Source organism: Furipterus horrens, unplaced genomic scaffold (assembly GCF_987537825.1).
Source record: "Furipterus horrens unplaced genomic scaffold, mFurHor1.1.pri manual_scaffold_3, whole genome shotgun sequence".
In the NCBI taxonomy this organism is placed as follows: Eukaryota; Metazoa; Chordata; class Mammalia; order Chiroptera; family Furipteridae; genus Furipterus; species Furipterus horrens.
In genome coordinates, this window is record NW_028327173.1 from 146,807,859 (window position 1) to 146,828,467 (window position 20,609).

A 20,609-nucleotide genomic window follows, 5' to 3' on the forward strand; every position below is an offset into this window, starting at 1 on the left:
CTGCTGGGATTTGCTTAGGAATTTTCCTTCTCATAACCATGGGAGAATAGGTATAATGGTTAATTATATGTATCAACTTGACTGGTGTGTGGGTTGCTCAGATATTTGGCCAAAAGTTATTCTGGGTTTGTCTAAAGAGTATTTCTGGATGAGATTAACATTTGAATCTGTAGACTGAGCAAAGAAGATTGGAGATTGGGCCTCCAACATATGGAAGCAACTAAAGTGCCCATCAACAGACAAGTGGATAAAAAAGCTGTGGTACATGTATACAATGGAATATTACTTGGCCATAAGAAATCACAAAATCTTAACATTTGTGGATGGGCAGCATGGATGGACGTACAGGGTATTATGCTAGGTGAAAAGTCACTTAGCGGCACATTCGCTGCTGTCTCCGTCGCTGTGTGGTCCTTCGGTCTCTCTGCGCTGCTCTGTTGCCAATATGTCTCTTTCCAACAAGCTGACTCTGGACAAGCTGGATGTGAAGGGGAAGCGGGTCGTCATGAGAGTGGACTTCAATGTTCCTATGAAGAACAACCAGATAACAAACAACCAGAGGATCAAGGCCGCCATCCCAAGCATCAAGTTCTGCTTGGACAATGGAGCCAAGTCCGTTGTTCTCATGAGCCACCTGGGCCGGCCTGACGGCGTCCCCATGCCTAACAAGTACTCCTTGCAGCCTGTTGCTGTGGAGCTCAAATCTCTGCTGGGCAAGGACATTTTGTTCTTGAAGGACTGCGTGGGCCCTGAAGTGGAGAAAGCCTGTGCCGACCCGGCCACGGGATCTGTCATCCTGCTGGAGAACCTGCGCTTTCATGTGGAAGAAGAAGGGAAGGGAAAAGATGCTTCTGGGAATAAGGTTAAAGCCGAGCCAGCTAAAATAGAAGCTTTCCGAACTTCGCTTTCCAAGCTGGGGGATGTCTATGTCAATGACGCGTTCGGCACTGCGCACCGAGCCCACAGCTCTATGGTGGGAGTCAATCTGCCACAGAAGGCTGGAGGCTTTCTGATGAAGAAGGAGCTGAACTACTTCGCCAAGGCCTTGGAAAGCCCGGAGCGACCCTTCCTGGCCATCCTGGGCGGAGCTAAAGTTGCAGAAAAGATCCAGCTGATCAATAACATGCTGGACAAAGTCAACGAGATGATTATTGGTGGTGGAATGGCTTTTACCTTCCTTAAGGTGCTCGACAACATGGAGATTGGCTCCTCTCTGTTTGATGAAGAGGGAGCCAAGATTGTCAAAGATCTGATGTCCAAAGCTGAGAAGAACGGTGTGAAGATTACCTTGCCAGTGGACTTTGTCACCGCTGACAAGTTTGATGAGAACGCCAAGACTGGCCAAGCCACCGTGGCCTCCGGCATACCTGCTGGCTGGATGGGCTTGGACTGCAGGCCTGACAGCAGCAAGAAGTACGCCGAGGCTGTCACCAGGGCCAAGCAGATCGTGTGGAACAGGCCTGTGGGCGTGTTTGAGTGGGAAGCCTTTGCCCGGGGGACCAAAGCCCTCATGGACGAGGGGGTGAAAGCCACTTCCCGGGGCTGCATCACCATCATAGGTGGCGGGGACACTGCCACTTGCTGTGCCAAATGGAACACGGAGGACAAAGTCAGCCATGTCAGCACTGGGGGTGGTGCCTGCTTAGAGCTCCTGGAGGGTAAAGTCCTGCCAGGGGTGGACGCTCTCAGCAATGTTTAGTACTTTCCTGCCTTTCGGTTCCTGTGCGCATCCCCTCACTCGGCTTACTATCTGTACTTGGTGTTAGCTCAGATCTTCCTCCATTGCAAGATTCAGCCAGTGGCCCAGAGATGCAGCCCGGGAACACTTAACACAGTTGCCCAGCAGCGTATCAGCTCACCTTTCCTGCAGCCTGGATTTGACTACGTTCTTCAGGATCCCAGCTGAATTTCTTAGTGGCTAAACCGTTGTGCATTCTAGAGCGCAGATATTTATATTTTGCCTGTTAAAGTAAACTGTTAGCTTAATTCTGTTCTTGAAGTAGCTTACTCCAATTAGCTCTGTCATTGTTTTTGCTACTGGGCATGAAAACAAGATGCAACCCCCCCAGTTGGAGGTGAGGAGCGAGGGAGATGAAGGTGGAGAACTGTGAAATAAATAATAAAAATATTCGTGGAAACTGAAAAAAAAAAAAAAAAAGAAAAGTCACTTAGCAAACAAAGACAAATACCATATGATTTCCGTTATATGTGGAATCTAAAGAACAAAATAAACAAAACTGAAACAGACTCATAGATACAGAGAACAAACTGATGATTGACAGAGGAGAGGGGGTTGGGGCTGGGTGAAGAAGATGAAGGGATTAAGAACTACAAATTGGTAGTTACAAAATAGTCATGGGGGTGTAAAATACAGCACAGAGAATATAGTCAATAATAAAGTAATAACTATGTATGGTTCCAGATGGGTATTTGAAATATTAGGGGGATCGCTTTGTAAAGTATATGCTGTACACTTGAAACTAAAAAAAAATAATATTGAATGTAACCTGTAATTGAAAATTTAAATTTTAAATATTTTTTTAAAAAAACAATGGTGAACTTCTGGCCAAGATGGAGGTATAGACAGACACGGTGCATCTCCCTCCACAACTAAGAAGGACTACAACTACCTCAAAACTAGAAACAACTAGAAGTTCCAGAAAGTCAAACTGCATGGAAGTCCAGCAAAGATATAAAGAAGAAATAAGTCATCCAGACAGGTAGGAAGGGCGGAGTCAGGCGGAGAGAACGAGGTGTAGTGGCAGCAGTGGTGGCAGCACTAGCAGGCCAGCAGAAAGCGCAGTCACACGTTTTTAAGTCAGGAGGGAGACCTGAGGAGCATTCCCAGCTCCTCACTGGACCTAGCAGCTCATGGTCCCAGCACCAGGGAAAATCAAGCCTCATTGCTTCTGACTGTACAAACCAGTGGGGGTTGGCATAGAGACAGAAACTGCTGGTCTCAGCAGAGTTCACTTGTTTAAAGGACCCCCACGGTCCTAGAATGTCCACAGACCCACCCACTCTGGGAACGACAGCCAGGACAACAATTAGAGAGACGCCACTCTGGTGCAGAAGTGGGAGACGTGCCTGGAAAAGGGGCGAGTGCTGGGCAGGTGGCATTGTTCCCTCTCGGACCTCTCCCCAACATACAGCACCACCACATGGTGAAACAGGTTGCCCTGTACTGACGAATCCCTAAGGCTCCGCCCCTTACAACATTACAGTAGCAACAGCTCTACCTGGGATGAAGAGGCAAACAAACACAGAAGCCTGTCAAGATGAGGAAACAGAGAAGTATGGCCCAAAAGGGGGAACAGATCAAGGTTCCAGTGGGAGAACTAAGCAACGTGGAGATAGCCAACGTAACAGATGCAGAATTCAAAACACTGGTGATAAAGATGCTCACAGGCTTGACAGATAGGCTTGAGTATGGCAAACACATAAGTGAAGAAGTGAAGGCTATGTTAAGTGAAACAAAGGAAAATCCACACAAAACCAATGGTGAAGGGAAGGAATGGGGTTCAAATCAATGATTTGGAACATAAAGAAAAAAACAATCAACCAGTGCATAATGAGGAAGCAAGAATTGAAAAAATGAGGAAAACTTCCAAATTTTGTGAAGGAGATGGACATACTGGTCTGGGAAGCACAGAAGGTCCCGGGCAAGATGGACCAGAGGGGACCACACCAGGACGCATCATGACTGAGATGCCAAAGGTTAAAGATAAAGACAGAGTCCTGGGGGCAGAAGAGAGAGGCAGAGAGTTGCCTACAGGGGGGTGCCTATAGGACTATCAGCTGATTATTAGAGGACACTTTGCAGGCAGGAAGGGACTGGCAAGCAGTATTCAATGTGATGAAAGGCAACCTGCAACCAAGATTATCCAGCAAAGCTATCATTTGGAATGGAAGGTCAGGTGAAGTGCTTCCCAGACAAGGTAAAGCTTAAAAGAGTTCATCATCACTAAGCCATTATTATATGAAATGTCAAAGGGACTTACTTAAGAAAAAGAAGATTAAAACTATGAACTAAAATGACAGCAAACTCGAAACCCTTTCCACGAAGACAGCGCCCAAAGCGAAGAAGGAAGCTCCTGCCCCTCCCAAAGCCGAAGCCAAGGCAAAGGCTTTGAAGGCAAAGAAAGCAGTGCTAAAAGGCGTTCACAGCCACAAAAAATAGAAGATCCGTACGTCACCTACCTTCCAGAGGCCTAAGACACTGCGGCTCCGAAGGCAGCCTAAATATCCTCGCAAGAGTGCTCTGAGGAGGAACAAGCTTGACCACTATGCTATCATCAAGTTCCCTCTGACTACTGAGTCAGCCATGAAGAAGATAGAAGACAACAATACACTTGTGTTCATTGTGGATGTCAAGGCCAACAAGCACCAGATCAAACAGGCTGTGAAGAAGCTCTATGACACTGATGTGGCCAAGGTCAACACCCTGATTAGGTCTGATGGAGAGAAGAAGGCATATGTTCGACTGGCTCCAGACTATGATGCTTTGGACGTTGCCAACAAAATTGGGATCATCTAAACTGAGTCCAGCTGGCTAATTCTAAATATAAAAATTTTATTCTAAAAAAATAAAATAAAATGACAGCAAACTCACAACTATCAACAACTTAATCTAAAAAATAAAAGCAAAATCCAACTAAGCAAACCAGAATAGGAACAGAATCATAGGTATGGAGATCAATTGGAGGGTTATCAGCTGGGAGGAGTGAGGGGGATAAATGGGGATATGGTGCAGGGATTAAGAAGCATAATCGATTGGTTCAAATTAGACAGGGGAAAGTTAAGATAATATAGGAAAGGGTGAAACCAAAGAACTTGTATGCACGACCAATGGACATGAACTAAGGGGGGATGGGATTGCTGGAGGGAAGGCGGGTACTGGGCAGGGGGGAGCAAAGGGGAAAAAACTGTAACTACTGTAACAATATAATCAATAAAATGTATTTTTTAAAAATGATAAAGAGAAAAAAACAACAATGGGTGGACCTCATCTAATCAGTTAAAAGGTCTGACTAGAACAAATGAGTGATTTTTAAAAGCCTATTTCCTTCTCTCTTTTTTTTTTTTTTCTCTTATACTCCTATGGTGTAATGATAGGTTAAAATTTGCATATAGGTGCTCATAAACAAGTCTTTCCATACCTATAGAATGTAATAGAATCCATTTCTGTTCAAAAGAATTTCCAGATTTCAACTTTCTTGGACATTTATTGAAGAACAGGAAGAGTCTTAGGTAGGGGGAAGAAGAGATGAAGTAGCTTTTAGGATAATTGCAAAGACCAAGGTGGTGGTGGGAAGTGAGGAGGAGCCTGTGGGTTTTGTTTCCCCTTCCTTCTTCCCTTTTCTTCATTGAAGGCTTCCTCCTCCCTCCTGTACCCTACACCACGCCCTCACATATCCTTGCATGGCTTCTCACTGAAAGTGAAGAGAAGATAAAACTGGGGAAATTGGGATGTTTTCAGTTGGTAAACCCAAACCGCAGCATGCTAATAAAAGAGGGGTTCTATGGCCCCTGACAACCCATCTGCAATAAATGATTCTATTTCCAAATGACTATTTCTATTTCTGTATAAAAGACATAGATATTGCAGATTATTATGTAGGCATTACTAGTGTTCAACAATATCTTGCTCTCCTCTTCTTACACACACAGGGAAGACTTTTTCTCAGCTGCTTTCACAAGTGGGCAGGGTCACTCGACTATTATGTCTACTGTTATGTGAGTTAAAGTGATGAATCATTTCTGGGTTATGGCAATGAAAAGCTGCAGTTCTCAAGTCTCTCTGTTGTCCTGCTATTGCAGTTATGGAGGGTGTCTTGTGTTGAACTAGAAGAGCTGAAATGCTGAAGCAACCTATGTTTTCAGCTACCATATTGGGGGGAGGGAGGGGAGAACAGGCAGATGCCCAGGAGAGCCACCCTGATCCAAAACAAATTTTGTGTGAGCAAAAATGAACTTTTATTTTACTAAACAACCAAGATTTTTGGAGCTGATCATTTATCACAGCACAACCCGGGCTATCCTGGCACACACAGTTATGAAAACTGGGGCCTGCATATTTAAGAGAGTGCAGACTTATCTCGGAGGAATGGAAGCTACTGAATCAGGACTTGAAAAAAAGCTCTGTATTGGTAATGGAAATAAGGATATCGTATGTCCTTGTAAGATAAAAATGGTAGCTGATAATAGAGCCTATGGGGATCTTTGACTTGAGCTATTGGGTTTTGTCATGTCCAAAAACATATTGGTCTCTGATAAGTTTACATCATTTAAGTGACTCTTGGAGAGTACTTAAGCTTAGTCTAGGTGATAACCCATTTCTTTTTTTCTGGAAACCCAGATTGTCATTTTACACAGACAAACCTACCAACTCCCTCAAGATAACAGTCTAGTATAGCAGGGGCAAGGGGAGCAGCACGAGCGTTGGTGTCAGTTCAACCTGGGTTTGAATGCTTGTTATACCATTTCCATTTGTTACCTGGGCCTATTTTGCAAAACTTGAGGACAGTAAAATACCAAATTAATGAAAACCGCTAACGGTTCTGGCACATTGTAGGAAATCAATAAAAAGTAATATAATGATTCATATTTATTGAAACTTAAAATAAGTATCAAAGGGGGGAAAAGTATCACCTTTCAACATCTTAAAAAATTCTCTTTGTAGATTTAAATAAAATGCTGCCTAGCAGACCTTGTATTTCAAAAAATGGAAGAACAATTTAATTTGCAATTAGCAAAGGATTGAATGACTTTTGGAAAATTTTGGTTGAAATGTTAGAAGTCCAAAATTTAGCCTTTACACTATTGGGCTGAATATGTTTACTTTAGAGTTTTAAGTTTTAATTACCATCAGAGCAATTATCTGTTTAAAAGTTACTAATACAGGCCTTCTAATAGTCCAGATTATCTCAATATGTGGACTGTGAAGTGGTTTTCTACTGATATGAATCTATGAATATATCTGCTAATGCAGTTTTCCATTTTGTAACAGTTCTCACACCTACAAATTGCTATTAACTTCATCAAAATATCAGAGAGGTGGAAGATTGAACACTCATATTACCTCTTACACACACACATGCACATACACACATAGTGACTAGTTTTTTTTAAATAGCAAATATGCTAAAACTAAAATATCCATGAGTGTATCACCTTAAAAGGAGTCATCCTGGGAAGCTGTTTAGCTATTAAAGAATATCATGATTTCTCAACACATTTATGGAATTCCTTTTTTATAGTTAACTTCAGAAGCTGGCACATTCTTTCCTGTATCCCTGATCATAACAAACGTGACCTTTAAGGATAAATTTGACTTTTTTGGAAGAGCCAAAAGTTACCTAGGACCAATTCTTTGAATTAAGTGATCAAGATAGTAGTCTCTTCTTTGCTAAAAGCCAGAGATATGACTATAAAATAATATGACTGATAGTTTGACTTGGAAGTAATGACACAGCTTTGGAATAAAACTATATACTTAACTTATTCCAGAATTTAAAAGACAAGATTGATTTGCATATTTAAATGTGTGGATGCACACATTTACAAAGTGATGCAAAAGTCACTAAGTAATTTTTATTTCATACTTTCTTGAGCATGTGGAGTTGTATTACCACTCCTATTTCTAGCTGCCAGGCCATAGAAAGCTGCAAGAACAAGTAAATGCCTTTAACTCCTAGAAGGAGAAGAGAAGGTAGGGCAGAAAAAAATATTCAAAGAAGTGATGCCTGAAATTTTCCGATATTTGGCAAAATCATAAGCCTATAGATTCAAGAAGCTGAGCAAATCCTAAACAGTATAAACCTAAAGAAAGCCACACAAGACACATCATAGTCAAACTTCTGGACACTAAGACAAAGAAAAAAATCTTGAAGGCAGCCACACTACCTGTAGAGGAAAAACCATGTGAATGATAGCAAATTTCTCACTGAAACCACATAAGCAAGAAAGAAGTGGCCTGACATTTTTTAAGTGCTGAAAGAAAAGAACTGCTGACCCAGAATTCTATATCCAATGAAAATATCTTTCAGGAATGAAGGAGAAGGAGATTGTGGTTTTAAACTTGGAGTCCAGCCCTGGCTGAGTGGTTCTGTTGGTTGGAACTTCTTACCATACACCAAAAGGTTGCAGGTTTGATTCCCAGCCAGGGAACATAACTAGGTTTTGGGTTCAATCCCCAGTCAAGACGTGTATTGAATGAAAGCAAAGAATAGATGCTTCTCTCTCTCTCTCTCTCTCTCTCTCTCTCTGTCTCTCTCTGTCTCTCTGTCTCTCTCCCCTCATCCCTCCTTCTCCCTAAAATCAATGAACATATCCTCGGGTAAGGATTTTTAAAAATTGGGGGGTGTAATAACCAAAGAATCTGGGAGTTTTCCCTTGGAAAGTTGAGGGTAAATAGCAAGACCAGGAGAAATACTTTGGGGAATCAGGGGAGGCATGGAGAGATAGAGACTCTTTACTTGGAGAAGTGATCTAAGGGTTTAGGATAGATTTGGAAAATAAGGAAATCTTGGAGTATGCTGACAAATTGTTTGTGAACTGCACTTATACAATGACACTATAATCAGGCTGGATATTCCAAGGGCTTAGAGTTTATCTCGCAGGAGCCAGTTAAGCGCCAGTCTTTTGTTTGAAATGTACAGTTTATATATCCCAAGTCTGCTGACTTAACCTTTTATTTCACCTAGGGCAACCCAATGCAATTGTGGACCTTGTTTGGATCCTGATTCAAATAAACCACTGTAACACAAAACAAAACAAGAACACTTTTCTTTTAATAGCATGTTATAATTGACATTAATAAATTGCATATATTCATATTTAACAGTTTGGTCAATTTTGATGCATGCATATATCTGTGAAATAACCACCACAATCAAGATAATGAATATATGCATCAGCCCCAAGTTTCTTGTCCCTCTGGAATCCTCCCTCCAGCTCATCCTGTCCTTCCTACCCCTGGCAATCACTTTCTTCTGTTACTAAATTAATATTTTTTAGAATTTAATATAAATGAAGTATGTACTCTTTGCTTGGCTTATTTCACTTAGCTTAATTAGTCTGAGATTCATCTATGTTATTATTAAATAATGTATGTCTTTTTATTGATTAATGATATCCCATTGCTCTCAATAGTATCTCAATTTATTTTTACCTCAATTTGTCCATTACCTGTTGATGAACATCTGGATTGATTCCAATTTGGGAATTAAGGTGCTATGAACATTCATATACAAGTCTTTGTATGAACATATGCTTTCTTTTCTCTTGGTAATATTTAAGGGTGAAATAACTGTGTCATATAGTAGGTATATGTTTAACTTTTAAACTAAAACTGAATGATAGACCTAAATGAAAAATCAAAAACTATAAAACTTCTAGAAGTAAACATAGGGAAAAATCTTTGTGACCTCGGGTTAGGCAAAAATTTCTCATCTAACATAAAACATGATTTATAAAAGAAAAAAAATGGTAAATGGAACTTCCTCAGAAGTAAAAACTAATCATGACTAGTGCAGCTCCATGGGTTGGGGCTGCCAGCAAACCATAAAAGGTCTCCAGTTTTGATTCCCTGTCAGGGCACATGCCCTGGTTGGGGGCCAGGTCCCAGGATGCTTCTTTTGCACATTGACGTTCTCCCCCTCTCTTTCTCTCTCCCTTCTCCTCTCTCTAAAAATAAATAATATCTTTTCTTTTTAAAGTAAGAACTATGCTCTTTGTAAAATACTGTTAAGAGAATGGAAAGGCAAGCCACAGACTGGGAGAAAATCTTTGCAAGTCACACATCTGATAAAGGACTTAATTCCAGAATATACAAATAATTTTCAAAACTCAATAAGAAAACAAACAACTTAATTTTTAAAATGGCAAAAGATTTGGACAGCAGATATACAAATGGCAAATAAGTACATGAAAAGATTCTCAACATCATTAATTATTAGGGAAATGTAAATTAAGACACAATACGATACTACTACACACCTATTACAATGTTCAAAATTTAAAAGATGGACAATACCAATTACTGGCAAGGATGTAGAGTAATAAGAACTCTCATAAACTGGTGGGAATATAAAAGCTTTGGAAAACAGTCAGTTTCTTTTGTTGTGCAATTTTGACTTCAAAATTGTATCAAATTTACATAAAAGTTATAAGAATCATCCAAAGAATTCTCATATATCCTTCACCTAAATTCTCCAATGGTTGACATTCTACATTTGACTTATCATCACTTCTATTTTCTGGATCCTTTGGGAGCTAATTATATATGTAATATTTATTACCCCTAAGGCTGCAGTGGAAATTGTCTAGTAAGAAGGACAATTTTCTATATGACCACAATACAACCATAAATTTAATTTCCATTTGGAAATTAGAATTGGTACAATATTGCCATCTAATCCACAGATCTGTCCCTCCTTCAAATTTTGCTGATTGCCTTATTGTGTCCTTTATAGGTCCAGCATCCAGTGTGTATTCTAATTTCAGACAAATGAAGAATTTTGCACATAGATTGAGTATTAAATGATATTAAGTAATTGTTACAGTTTTAAAGCTATAATGGTGGTATTATGTCTGTAAAAAGTTTTTACCTGTTAGAGATACATGCTTAAGTATTTATAGAAAAAATGATGAAATGTTTGAGATTTTCTTTGAAATTCACTCCCAGGGAAATGGAAGAGGGGAAAGAAATGAAATAAGACTGGAAAGATACCTACTTGTTGAAGCTGGGTGATGAATAAAGGGTTTATTATAATATTTCCTCTACTTTTGCTTATATTTAAATTTTTCCATAATTAAAGTTTTTAAAGAAAAAGACTAATGAAGAAATTGAAGGATTTAAAGGATTGGACTGATATCATATATGTGATTTAGAAACATTACTCTGGTTGCAATAGGAAGAATGACTTAGAGTGGGACAAGAATGAAGACTGGTTTTCTAGCCATTGAAGTCTTCTAGGGAAGAGATGATGGCCCTAATTAAGTTAGTAGCTGTGGGGTAAAGTGAAGTGAATGGATTGAAGAAATGGTGACTATCTGGATGTAAGAGTTGAGAAAAAGGGAATCCAGCATCACACTTAGTTGGCTTGGTCTGATTTGGGGTGGGTAGTACCATTTATTTAGACAAGGATCACTGGAAAAAGAATAGGTCCACGAAAAGAAGACGATTTCAGGAGGCTTTTAGTCAAACCAGTGCATTTGTGTCATCTGGCCAAAACTGAGTGGATAAATGACAGCAAGATACCCAAATAATCATTAATTAGCAAATAGTATAGCAGTAAGCAAAGTCGTCGTCGGCAGCCGTCCGTCTCGAGAGACGATGGTGTAGCTTCTTAAGTGTCTATCTGCACCGCCGAGAATGGCTGTGCAGTCCGACTCGGGAGTGACACGGCATCTGTCTCCTCCCGTGTTGAATCGACATCTTGCGATGACGCTGGAGTGTCCTCTCCAGTGGAGCTGAAGCTACAGAGCCTGGGCAGGGTGATATGGAGGGTCTGCTGTTGCCCATGCAGCAGACCCCCCCTCTCTTCGCAGCTGAAGGGTCCAAGGGAAAGACGGAGTCGATACAGCTTGGCTTCAGGTGCGCCGCAGGAGTTGCCGGTGTTGACTACAACGTCAAACCGCCTTAGGGACTCCGGCTCCGGATTTTCTGTCGGGGTTTACTCCCTTAGCCTTTCCCCAGAAGAGGTATGCCGCAAGGCAGCGGAGGTTTTTTGGAGTCAGAGTTTTCCTTCTCTGATGTACCCTGACTGGAAGATCGAACCAGCGACACTTAGCTCGCAGGCCGACGCTCAATCCACTGAGCTAAACCAGCCAGGGTTAGTAAGCAAAGTAGACAGAGGAAATGTCACTTAAACCTAACTTGAGGTAATATGATTATTCTAAATCAGCAATTTTCAACCAGTGTGCTGCAAGAGGCATACTGATGTGCCACAAGAATTGCTAAAACATGCAATTCCTAGTCAGGGATACTGCCCTCTTTTCCCTTAGATTGTCAAATAAAAACAGGACAACAGCTAACACAACAATAGCCGTCCAGTGTGAATGAATCAAAATTATACCCATTTTTTTGTCAGATCGGCAAAAATAGGTTTTTTTGGTGTGCCCCAAAATTTTAGTAAATAGTTTATGTGTGCCATGAGATGAAAAAAGTTGAAAATCACAGTTCTAAATCTACATTTAGCCTTATAGTAAGTGACTGAAGCTGAAGTGCAATGACAACATCTGGGTAGATAGTTTATTTTATAAATCAAAAAAATATATGATTGGAGGCAGAATATTACAGAAAGATCCCTAAACTCAACATTAAGTAAACTGGGTATGGAACATACGTCTTTTCATGGGATGCCTGAGTGGAAAGACATATTTTAGTTGAAATTACAAATGAGAGATCCTAAACGTGGCAACGTAGGGGCAGAGACCATGCACAGGACGTTGAATCTATGGTTTAAGGGAATGAGTTTGAGGGTACAAAACTGGTATAAGGGGAGTAGTAGCCATGACTTTTACTCCTGGTAAACTTGTGGGAAGGTTGTCGGTGAGCCAGTAAGTGAGTTGAAAACCCATGGAAGTCTGTCCTGTAAGATTTTCCTGTCACCACCCACGCTAGGGTGAAGGAATTCCAGCAGGCATTTCTGTTAAAGAGACTTCTTTCGTGAAAACGATGCCATTTAGCGTTATCATTCCATTCTGATTGATTTGATCTCCCACGTTTCTGCAAATTCCTTTGCACTTGTTTGCCCACATTGTGGGCAAAGCCGCACACCCTAGCTCCGGCTTTCCGAGCCAGTAGAGCCCGCTCCTCGCAGGCGCCCCGCCCCCGGCACGGCGCCCCGCCCCCGGCACGGCGCCCCGCCCATTTACCGCCCCAGCGTGGAGCCCAGTACAGAGCCCTCCAATCGCGCGGCGTGGCGCCCTGCCTACGGCTAGTCCAGACCTCCGGTGCCCGGCGCGGCCCGCTGCTGCCAAAATACTGTCGCTTGCGTGGGCTGCTGCGTTGCAATGGCTGGAGGCCGTGGGGGTCGTGGGGTTCCCGGGCGCGGCCGGGACGAGCCGCCGGAGAGCTACCCGCAGCGACAGGACCACGAGCTGCAGGCCCTAGAGGCCATCTACGGCGCGGACTTCCAGGACCTACGGCCGGATGCGTGCAGACCGGTAGGAACGTGGCTCGTCGAGTCTCGGCTGGCATGCTGCGGCCCAGCCTCTTTCGGCTGGACCTCCTCGGGCCAGGCCAGGCCAGGCCCTGCCGGAGTCGAGCCGCCCACCCACTTTAGGATTCTGCAGTCCTTTCAGCCTTTCCAATTCCACGCACGCTCACTTTTTGTCGTTGCAGCCGCTCGGCGGGTCTCCAGAATGCGCACCTGGAGACCCGAATTCTCCCACAGCCTTTTCTGCAAGTCGGAGCCTCTCTGTTGCTTAGCACTGTTTCTCATTCCCACTGACACCCCATAACATCCCAGCTTCTTTCTAATCTTGCCCCTTTTCCCCTTGAAGTCCTTGAGTTTGATTCAACAGCGCATTCGAAGGGATCCATTGCAACTTTGTTTCGGAACGCTTTTTGGACCCTTCCACAGACCTTACTGATGCCCCCAGTCAAAATTATCTTTAAGTCTCAACCTCCCTCGTGTTCACAACTGTAAAGCACATACTCGCCACTTTACTCCCCAGGGAAAGGCTATGTAGCCCAGGCACGCTCACTGTATTTTCCGGTAGGGAGAAATTTTCCTGTACCTTCCTCTTAAGTCACTTAGCAGAGAGTATAGAATACATTCATCTTAGCTGTAATGGAGAGGCTGTATGTTGGGCTAAACCTTTTAAAATGGCATTTGGTTTAAAATATTATTTTCCCTTTTTTTTTTTTGAAGGTAAGTTGAACACATAAGCTGCTGATACTAACAGCTTCCCTCTCCCCTTTGAGTTATCTATCAAACTATTAGGTCTCTGAATATTATCATTTAAAAGGTAGTTCTTCCTTCGTCTGCCTTCAATTCTGACATTTCACAACATCTTTCCTCATGACCTTATCTACACATCCAGTAATTAGGATCTTGGTTCTAGACATTGGGAATACAACCCCAGACAAAAGACAAAAAAATCTCTGCCCTCAGGGAACTTACTTTTGTAGTACTTAATTTCAAGAGTTATTCTTAACCTGAAATGTAAACATTCCCCTTATACATGCTTGTAATAAAATAGTAACATAACTTTCTGGTGATCTGGTAAGTTCTCTGTTCCTAAATATTGAGAACCAGGAAGAAGGCCCAGTAAGCTTCCAAAATGGGTGTCACACCTGGACTCACTGCAAAGGCCCTACAATTTCATTCAGATCTAGTTTGTTTACTTTATACATACTTAGTTATCTGGTCTTAAGACTGCAGGAGAAATGGAAGAGAAAGGAGCTGCTGTAAGCAGGTATACCAATAATTGCAGAATATATAGCTTGTGGCCTTCATAACAAAACAAGGCTAAAAACCAAATAAAAACTATAAATATGCCAGGCAGAATAACTCAAATAGCTGTCTGTGGCCTGTGGTGTACAGGGCAAATAGCCTCGACATTTTTATAGGCCCAACAGGCAAATAATTGATGGTCATAAGTATGAATCAGAGTGTAGTCATTCAGCAAGTACTTACTATCACCTGCTATTTGCAGTCTTCAGGGAAGGGTTATGTAGCCACAATCATTTATCCAAAACTCTTGAGACCTAACAGGTTTCACAATTCAGAAGTAAAGTTGCATCCACATTCATTTGTATACAACCCATACCTTACCTAACACCTCCCTCGGTGTATTTGCGGATTGGGGGACAGCCTCCAAAATCAAACAACTAAATGTGTAAGCTAGATAAATAAAGAGCACTTATAGCCTTGTGTCTGTTAAGATCAAATTTGCTGCCAATAAATTCAAGTCAGAATTATTGAACTGAATAAATGTAAGGTTGTTTTTTAACATTTGAAGTTTTTAAGCTATTTATATGTTAATAAAATTAGCATTTGGGATTATATATTGCAATTATTTTTCCCTAAATTGTATACATTTTGGTGTTTATGCAATTAATGTAATTTTTAAAAACTAATATATTAGTCAAAATAACCTATTTTTTTGTTTTATGGTGCCTGTAGATTTTTTTTTTCTAGGAAATATTTTCCTGCTCCACTGTTACCAAAAAATTAATTCTTTGAGGTTTTCTTTTAATTTTTTCATGACTTTATTTTTAAACTTTCATCAAATAAATATAAAAATAGCTCTTTAAAAAAAGTTCTTAGTTCCTGGTCAGCTAGCTCAGTCAGTTAGAGCATCGTCCCAATAAGCCAAGGTTGCAGGTTCAATCCCCAGTCAGGGCACGTAAATGGATTCTTCTCTCTCTCTCTCTCTCTCTCTCTCTCTCTCTCTCTCTCTCTCTCTCTCTCTCTCTCAGTCTCTGTCTCTCTCTCACTCTCTCAGTGCTGTCTCCCTTACCCTCTAAAATTAATCAATAAAAAAAATTTAGAAAAAAATTTAAGAAGTTCTTAGCTCCATCTAAGTATGAATTTAGGCCTCCTCCCACCACCAACTAGCCAGTTAGACTAACACCAGTGTTTTGTGTTTTTTTTCCCCTTCTATAGTCCCCCATTATCTGAGGGGAATACATTCCCAGACTTCCAGTAGATGCCTGTAACTGCAGTACTAACAAGCACTATATATACTATGTTTTTCCCTATACGTTCCTATGATAAAGTTTATTTTATAAATTAGGCACAATAAAAGATTAACAATAATAACTAATAATAAAATAGAACAGTTATAACTGCTATAGTAAAAGTCATGTGAATGTGGTCTTTCTTTCTCTCTGGAAATATCTTTTTGTACTGTACTTACCCTTCTTGTGACGATGTGAGGTGATAAAATGCCTCCGTGATGAGATCAAGTGAGGTCAATGACATAGTCATTGTGACATAGCTTTAGGGTACTGTTGCTCTTCTGACAAGATGTCAGAAGGAGAATCATCAGCTTGGAGTGATACTGGGTCACCAAGCCATGATGATGTCAGTGGTTGAGGATCCTTGATAGTTGAATTGGATCACAGTTGACCAAAAGTACGAAAAATGTAACCGCAGATAAGGGGGGCATTGCTGTACTGATCTGACATTACATGGCACAGTGGTAGGATCTGTGTGATTGTTCACACCTTCATGCCCAGTGCCTGGTAAAAAACTCAAAAATCTTTATTGAATGAAATTAATTCCCAAATGTTTTTGAGTCTGTTGTTGACTCTTCTATCCCATTAATCTGTTTAAGCACTGCTACCACATTGCTTTAATTATTATAAATTTATAATAAGCCTTAGTATTTAGTTTCATCATCAATTACTTTACAGAATTTTCCTGACTAATTTTACTTTAGTCTTTCCATATAAGCTTGGGAATCAACTTGCCTAGTTCAAAAAATTATTTAGCATTTTTATTGGAATGATACTACATGTACTTAATTTGGGGAGAATTCAGATTCTGAATATTTTTTCTTAAAATTTTTTAAATTATAGTTGATATACAATATTATATTAGTTTTAAGTGATTAGAAACTTATATAATTTACAAAGTGATTACCCTGATAAGCCTACTGCCCATCTGACACCACACACAGTTATTACAGTATTATTGACTATATGCCCTACGATGTACTTAACATCCCATGACTATTTTTATAACTGGTATTTTGTCTATCTTAGTCCCTTTTTCAAGATTCTGAGTATTCTAATGTTTGTTTAGAATGGAGCTTTAGGTTATTAAGCTTTTTAAACAAATCTAACATTTAAAAATTCTCACCAGCTTGCAACCAGAAGGTGAATGAACTTGATGATTTTAAAAGATCAGTTACAGAAAGTATTTTTAGAGAAGGAGATAAGGGGGGAGAGTCAGTGAATAGGCATTTAACATAAAAATCAGAGAAAGACAAATATATGATCTCTCATGTGTGAAATCTAAAACAAAGCTCAGATTGTATGATTGGTGTTGGGGGGATAGGTGAACTATGAGGTTAAATAAATTAAATTTTTAAAAAATATAGGGGAAGGTTAGCTAATTTCCATTTTCTGAGCTTTTACTATCATTTTTGTTTTTGATATCATCACAAACTTAAACCCAAAGGCTTGCCCAGTTTACCCAGCTTGCACATTTCTAGATTTGTTATGTTTTCATACAGGCTAGCTTCTCCCCTACAGTAGTTACAGAATATGAGCTCTGAAGCAGCTGAGAAACAATAGGCCTTATTAAGCCAAATCTTGCCATCAAAATTTAAGAATACTAATCATAGGTAACAATTCTATTCTAGGCCGAATATCTGAAAGTGGTTTCAATTGTATAACTTAAAATATATATATAACTGTGATAAAGAACATAAAATTTACCATCTTAACCATTTTTAAGAGTACATTTTAGTAATGTTAACTGTACTTCCATTGTGTGCAATGAAAAATTGTGTTGATATTTTTAATTTCCCAAACCTCATCCTCCCTCTGCCTCTTATCTTGTAAACAGGTGAAGTCGAATTACGGGCTGTCACTAACCCTTATGTTTTAGCCTTGGAGCCAAAAAATTTGCTGCTGTGTGAAATGGCCGATTAAATCCTCAGTTTTTAATGGTCATGTTCTTCACTTCAGTACTTTTAATAGAAATAGACACATTCTTAAACCAACTGATTTTGAGTGTTAGAAAGTGCCTGAGAAGAGCATACTCATACTGAGCAGCACGGGTTTGGAGCAGCACTGGCTCCTGCAGGAGGTGTGCATTCTGCCAGTTGTCCTAACCTTTGGGGGTGATTTAAGATCCTTGAGGTTTGTTTCTTGAAGAGCCAATAATGAGTTCCAAATGAGCATTATATCTGTTGTGTTTCAGGACTGCGTTTACATTATTCTTTCACTTTTTATATGCTTGAGTATTTGTTGGGCTAGTTCAGGAGAGTACCAGCTTCATGATCCCATTAATAAGCGAGTTTAACTTATATGTTATTGTAGCATTATATGGCCTTCTCTCCATTACTACTTTTTATACAGCTTGTGTATCACTTGCATTTTCAGTCTTCAAGACAATTTTTTTTTTTCTCATGTAGGATTTTGTATATTTTGGAGCGAATACAGCTACATTGTGTTTTCCTCTCCTTTAGTGCTCGCAAAAATTTTTGATTACCCCTTATTTTGTGTTTTTTTTTTTTTTTTTTTTTGCTTGAAAATATTTCAGGAATTATTTTCTTGTACAGGTTAAAGATTTTGTTAGTACTGAATTCTGACTAGTTATCTTCTAAACCCATGAAGGAGGCCCTACCCCACCCCACTCACCAGCACAGCTTGGTTGTTAATTCATTTTTAATCAAGTTAGGTTCAGCTCCAGGAGTCCTTGTATGACCTAATATGAACTAATGTTTGGTATTCTAAACATGTTTTGCATAAAAGCTTCTTCACATATTAGGAAGCCTCTCCGTTTGCTTGAGAAAATCCTGACAAATACTCTGTTTATCTCTAACATCACTGTTCCCTGTTTCACCTTCCAAGGAGCCTGTTTTGGTTAAGCTTAAGTTTAGCAACATAGGGCGGAAAACTACAAAGTTTGCTTTTTTGCATGCAAAAGTCTGGAGTCCAGGACGTTTTCCTAAATTGCTGTTCCACCATCCTTAATGTGCCCTTTATGGTCTCAAATGGCTGGCTGAACGCTAACCATCACATCTGCTTTCCAGCCACCTGGAAGGAAAAAGGAATTAAGTTGCATGTGTACGTTCATCCTGTTGGCCAGAAGTGAACTGAATGGAACAGCTACACTTAGCTGCAGAGACATCTGATAAATGTATCCAGTTAAAAAATCAGTTTTGTTGACAAGAAATGTCTGTCAACCAATGATCAATGATCGTTGACATCAAGTCACTGCCATCAGGAATCCCCAATTTGGGGTGCAGTGAGGAAGGAAACTATTCAGTACTAAATAGCTCAATTGTGATAGAGCACTGCTGTGAAAGCTGCACAGCTGTGAGGCAGCCCTGCGGCCGCCCCTCTCCAGCTAGACAGCTCTGCTCTGCTCCATGCTGGCCTGCTCTGGTGAGACACCTTCCACTGTTTCAGCACAGTTGCAAAACAGTTCTCAGTGTTCTGTAGATAGAGGAAGTACTCCCTCAAAACAGGTGAGGAGCTGGCTTATGTACGGAAGTCCCTGCACCTGGTCCCTGATTGGTCCTCATGCAAATGAGGACTTCAAATCCTTGCCTTTTGATTGCTCCAAAAGGCACTTTACTGATTGGTCAGAATAGAGCTGCTTTGATTGGTCAGTGAAGATGTTGCTGGGACTATAGCTACACAGCTCTAATTGGATGGCTCAAGCTTCAGTCAGTCCTATTGGTTGAAATAGAATTCCACGAACTCCTTTGTAACACAGTTCAGATGGCAGAAACACACTTCAGGCACATAGTTCTGTGCAGGGGCAGGTGGGTCAATGCAGGCTTCTCCATGTAGTGCAGTTTGCATGACACTCCCCTATGTAGAAGTGGCTGCTAAGTTCTGTTTTTTAAAGATTTAAACCTAGTTAACCCCCAGGAGCCCTTCTTAGTAGGTATCTTCTTTCTCAGGGTCTGCAGAAAAAAAGGAAGAATGGATGGATAGTGGGCAAAACTATTTCCTCTTTCTTAAAAGTTTGATTGGATATTATTTGGCTCACCACAGTTACCACTGCTGTCCTCTTGGTGTTGCTCTGCTGTGGAAATAATTGGAACACTAGAACTGCATGGTGTTATAAGGCTGGTCCAACCCAGGAGTGTTTGCAGGAATGTAACTACCTATGGGGGCCCCAGTACCCCAGTGTTCTACATACAGTATTCCCCATGGTGGTCCCGGGGCTTGCTGAGAGAGGCCTCTTTTCCTGAGGGTTGCCAGCAATCCTTAACTAGATTCATGGTGCTTTATTAAGCATTCCCTTTAGTAAAAATATCTTCAAAATGTGTAGTGCCTGCTTCCTGTTCCAGAGACGGAGCACAAAGTGAATCCTCCCTCCCACCCCCGTACCATTTCTTAAGGAGGTTGCTTTCAGATATACTCTTCACTTCCTACATTAAGATGAAAGGTAATGTTACACTAGATTTATCTTACATTATAAATGCAGAGATAACTCACTTCCTGTGGTATATGTTGTCTTAGGTGTTACAAATTTGCTTCCCTACTGGGACCAAGAAAGGCCTATCCTTTGTTTTGCACTTGTAGTTTCTACATATACAGCTTGCTGATAATTATAATTCTCATTCTTATATTTACATGATTCTTGCTCCTTCCAGCTATAGAAAGCTACCCCAATTTGTTGCTTCACAAACAGAAGAGCTGCCATTTTCCTAGGTGGTGTGCTTCCATTTAACATTTTGACTTGCCTCTTTCACACTGGGCTTGTCAAGTCTTAAATATTTTACTTTAAAAAGACCATCTGTATGGCATTTCCCCTCATTTTTCTTACCTTCTTATTTCTTTTGCCTCTTTTAAGCTCTAAGTCAATATGGGTTTAGAGCCGTATTCTCATTTGATGTTCAGAAATAAACTTTTTACTGGTCAATAGCCAAATGAGAAAATGAAAGGCAGAATAATGTAT

The 20,609-nt window shown here is 40.5% G+C and overlaps 1 protein-coding gene and 2 pseudogenes across 1 annotated transcript in view; all 3 read left to right on the plus strand.

The window, feature by feature from the left end:
* Positions 1–385: 385 nt before the first annotated feature.
* On the plus strand, positions 386–1,740 carry LOC150016267 (phosphoglycerate kinase 1 pseudogene; annotated as a pseudogene).
* A 314-nt stretch (positions 1,741–2,054) lies between these two features.
* On the plus strand, positions 2,055–4,581 carry LOC150016268 (large ribosomal subunit protein uL23 pseudogene; annotated as a pseudogene).
* Positions 4,582–12,915: 8,334 nt separating this feature from the next.
* The window catches only part of EIF2AK4 (eukaryotic translation initiation factor 2 alpha kinase 4), a 92,284-nt gene continuing 84,590 nt past the window's right edge, over positions 12,916–20,609 (plus strand). Inside the window, exon 1 of the mRNA XM_090270397.1 lies at positions 12,916–13,173. Within this exon, the coding sequence (XP_090126523.1) occupies positions 13,021–13,173 (153 nt within the window). The 5' untranslated portion in view covers positions 12,916–13,020. The remainder of the gene's footprint in view (positions 13,174–20,609) is intronic.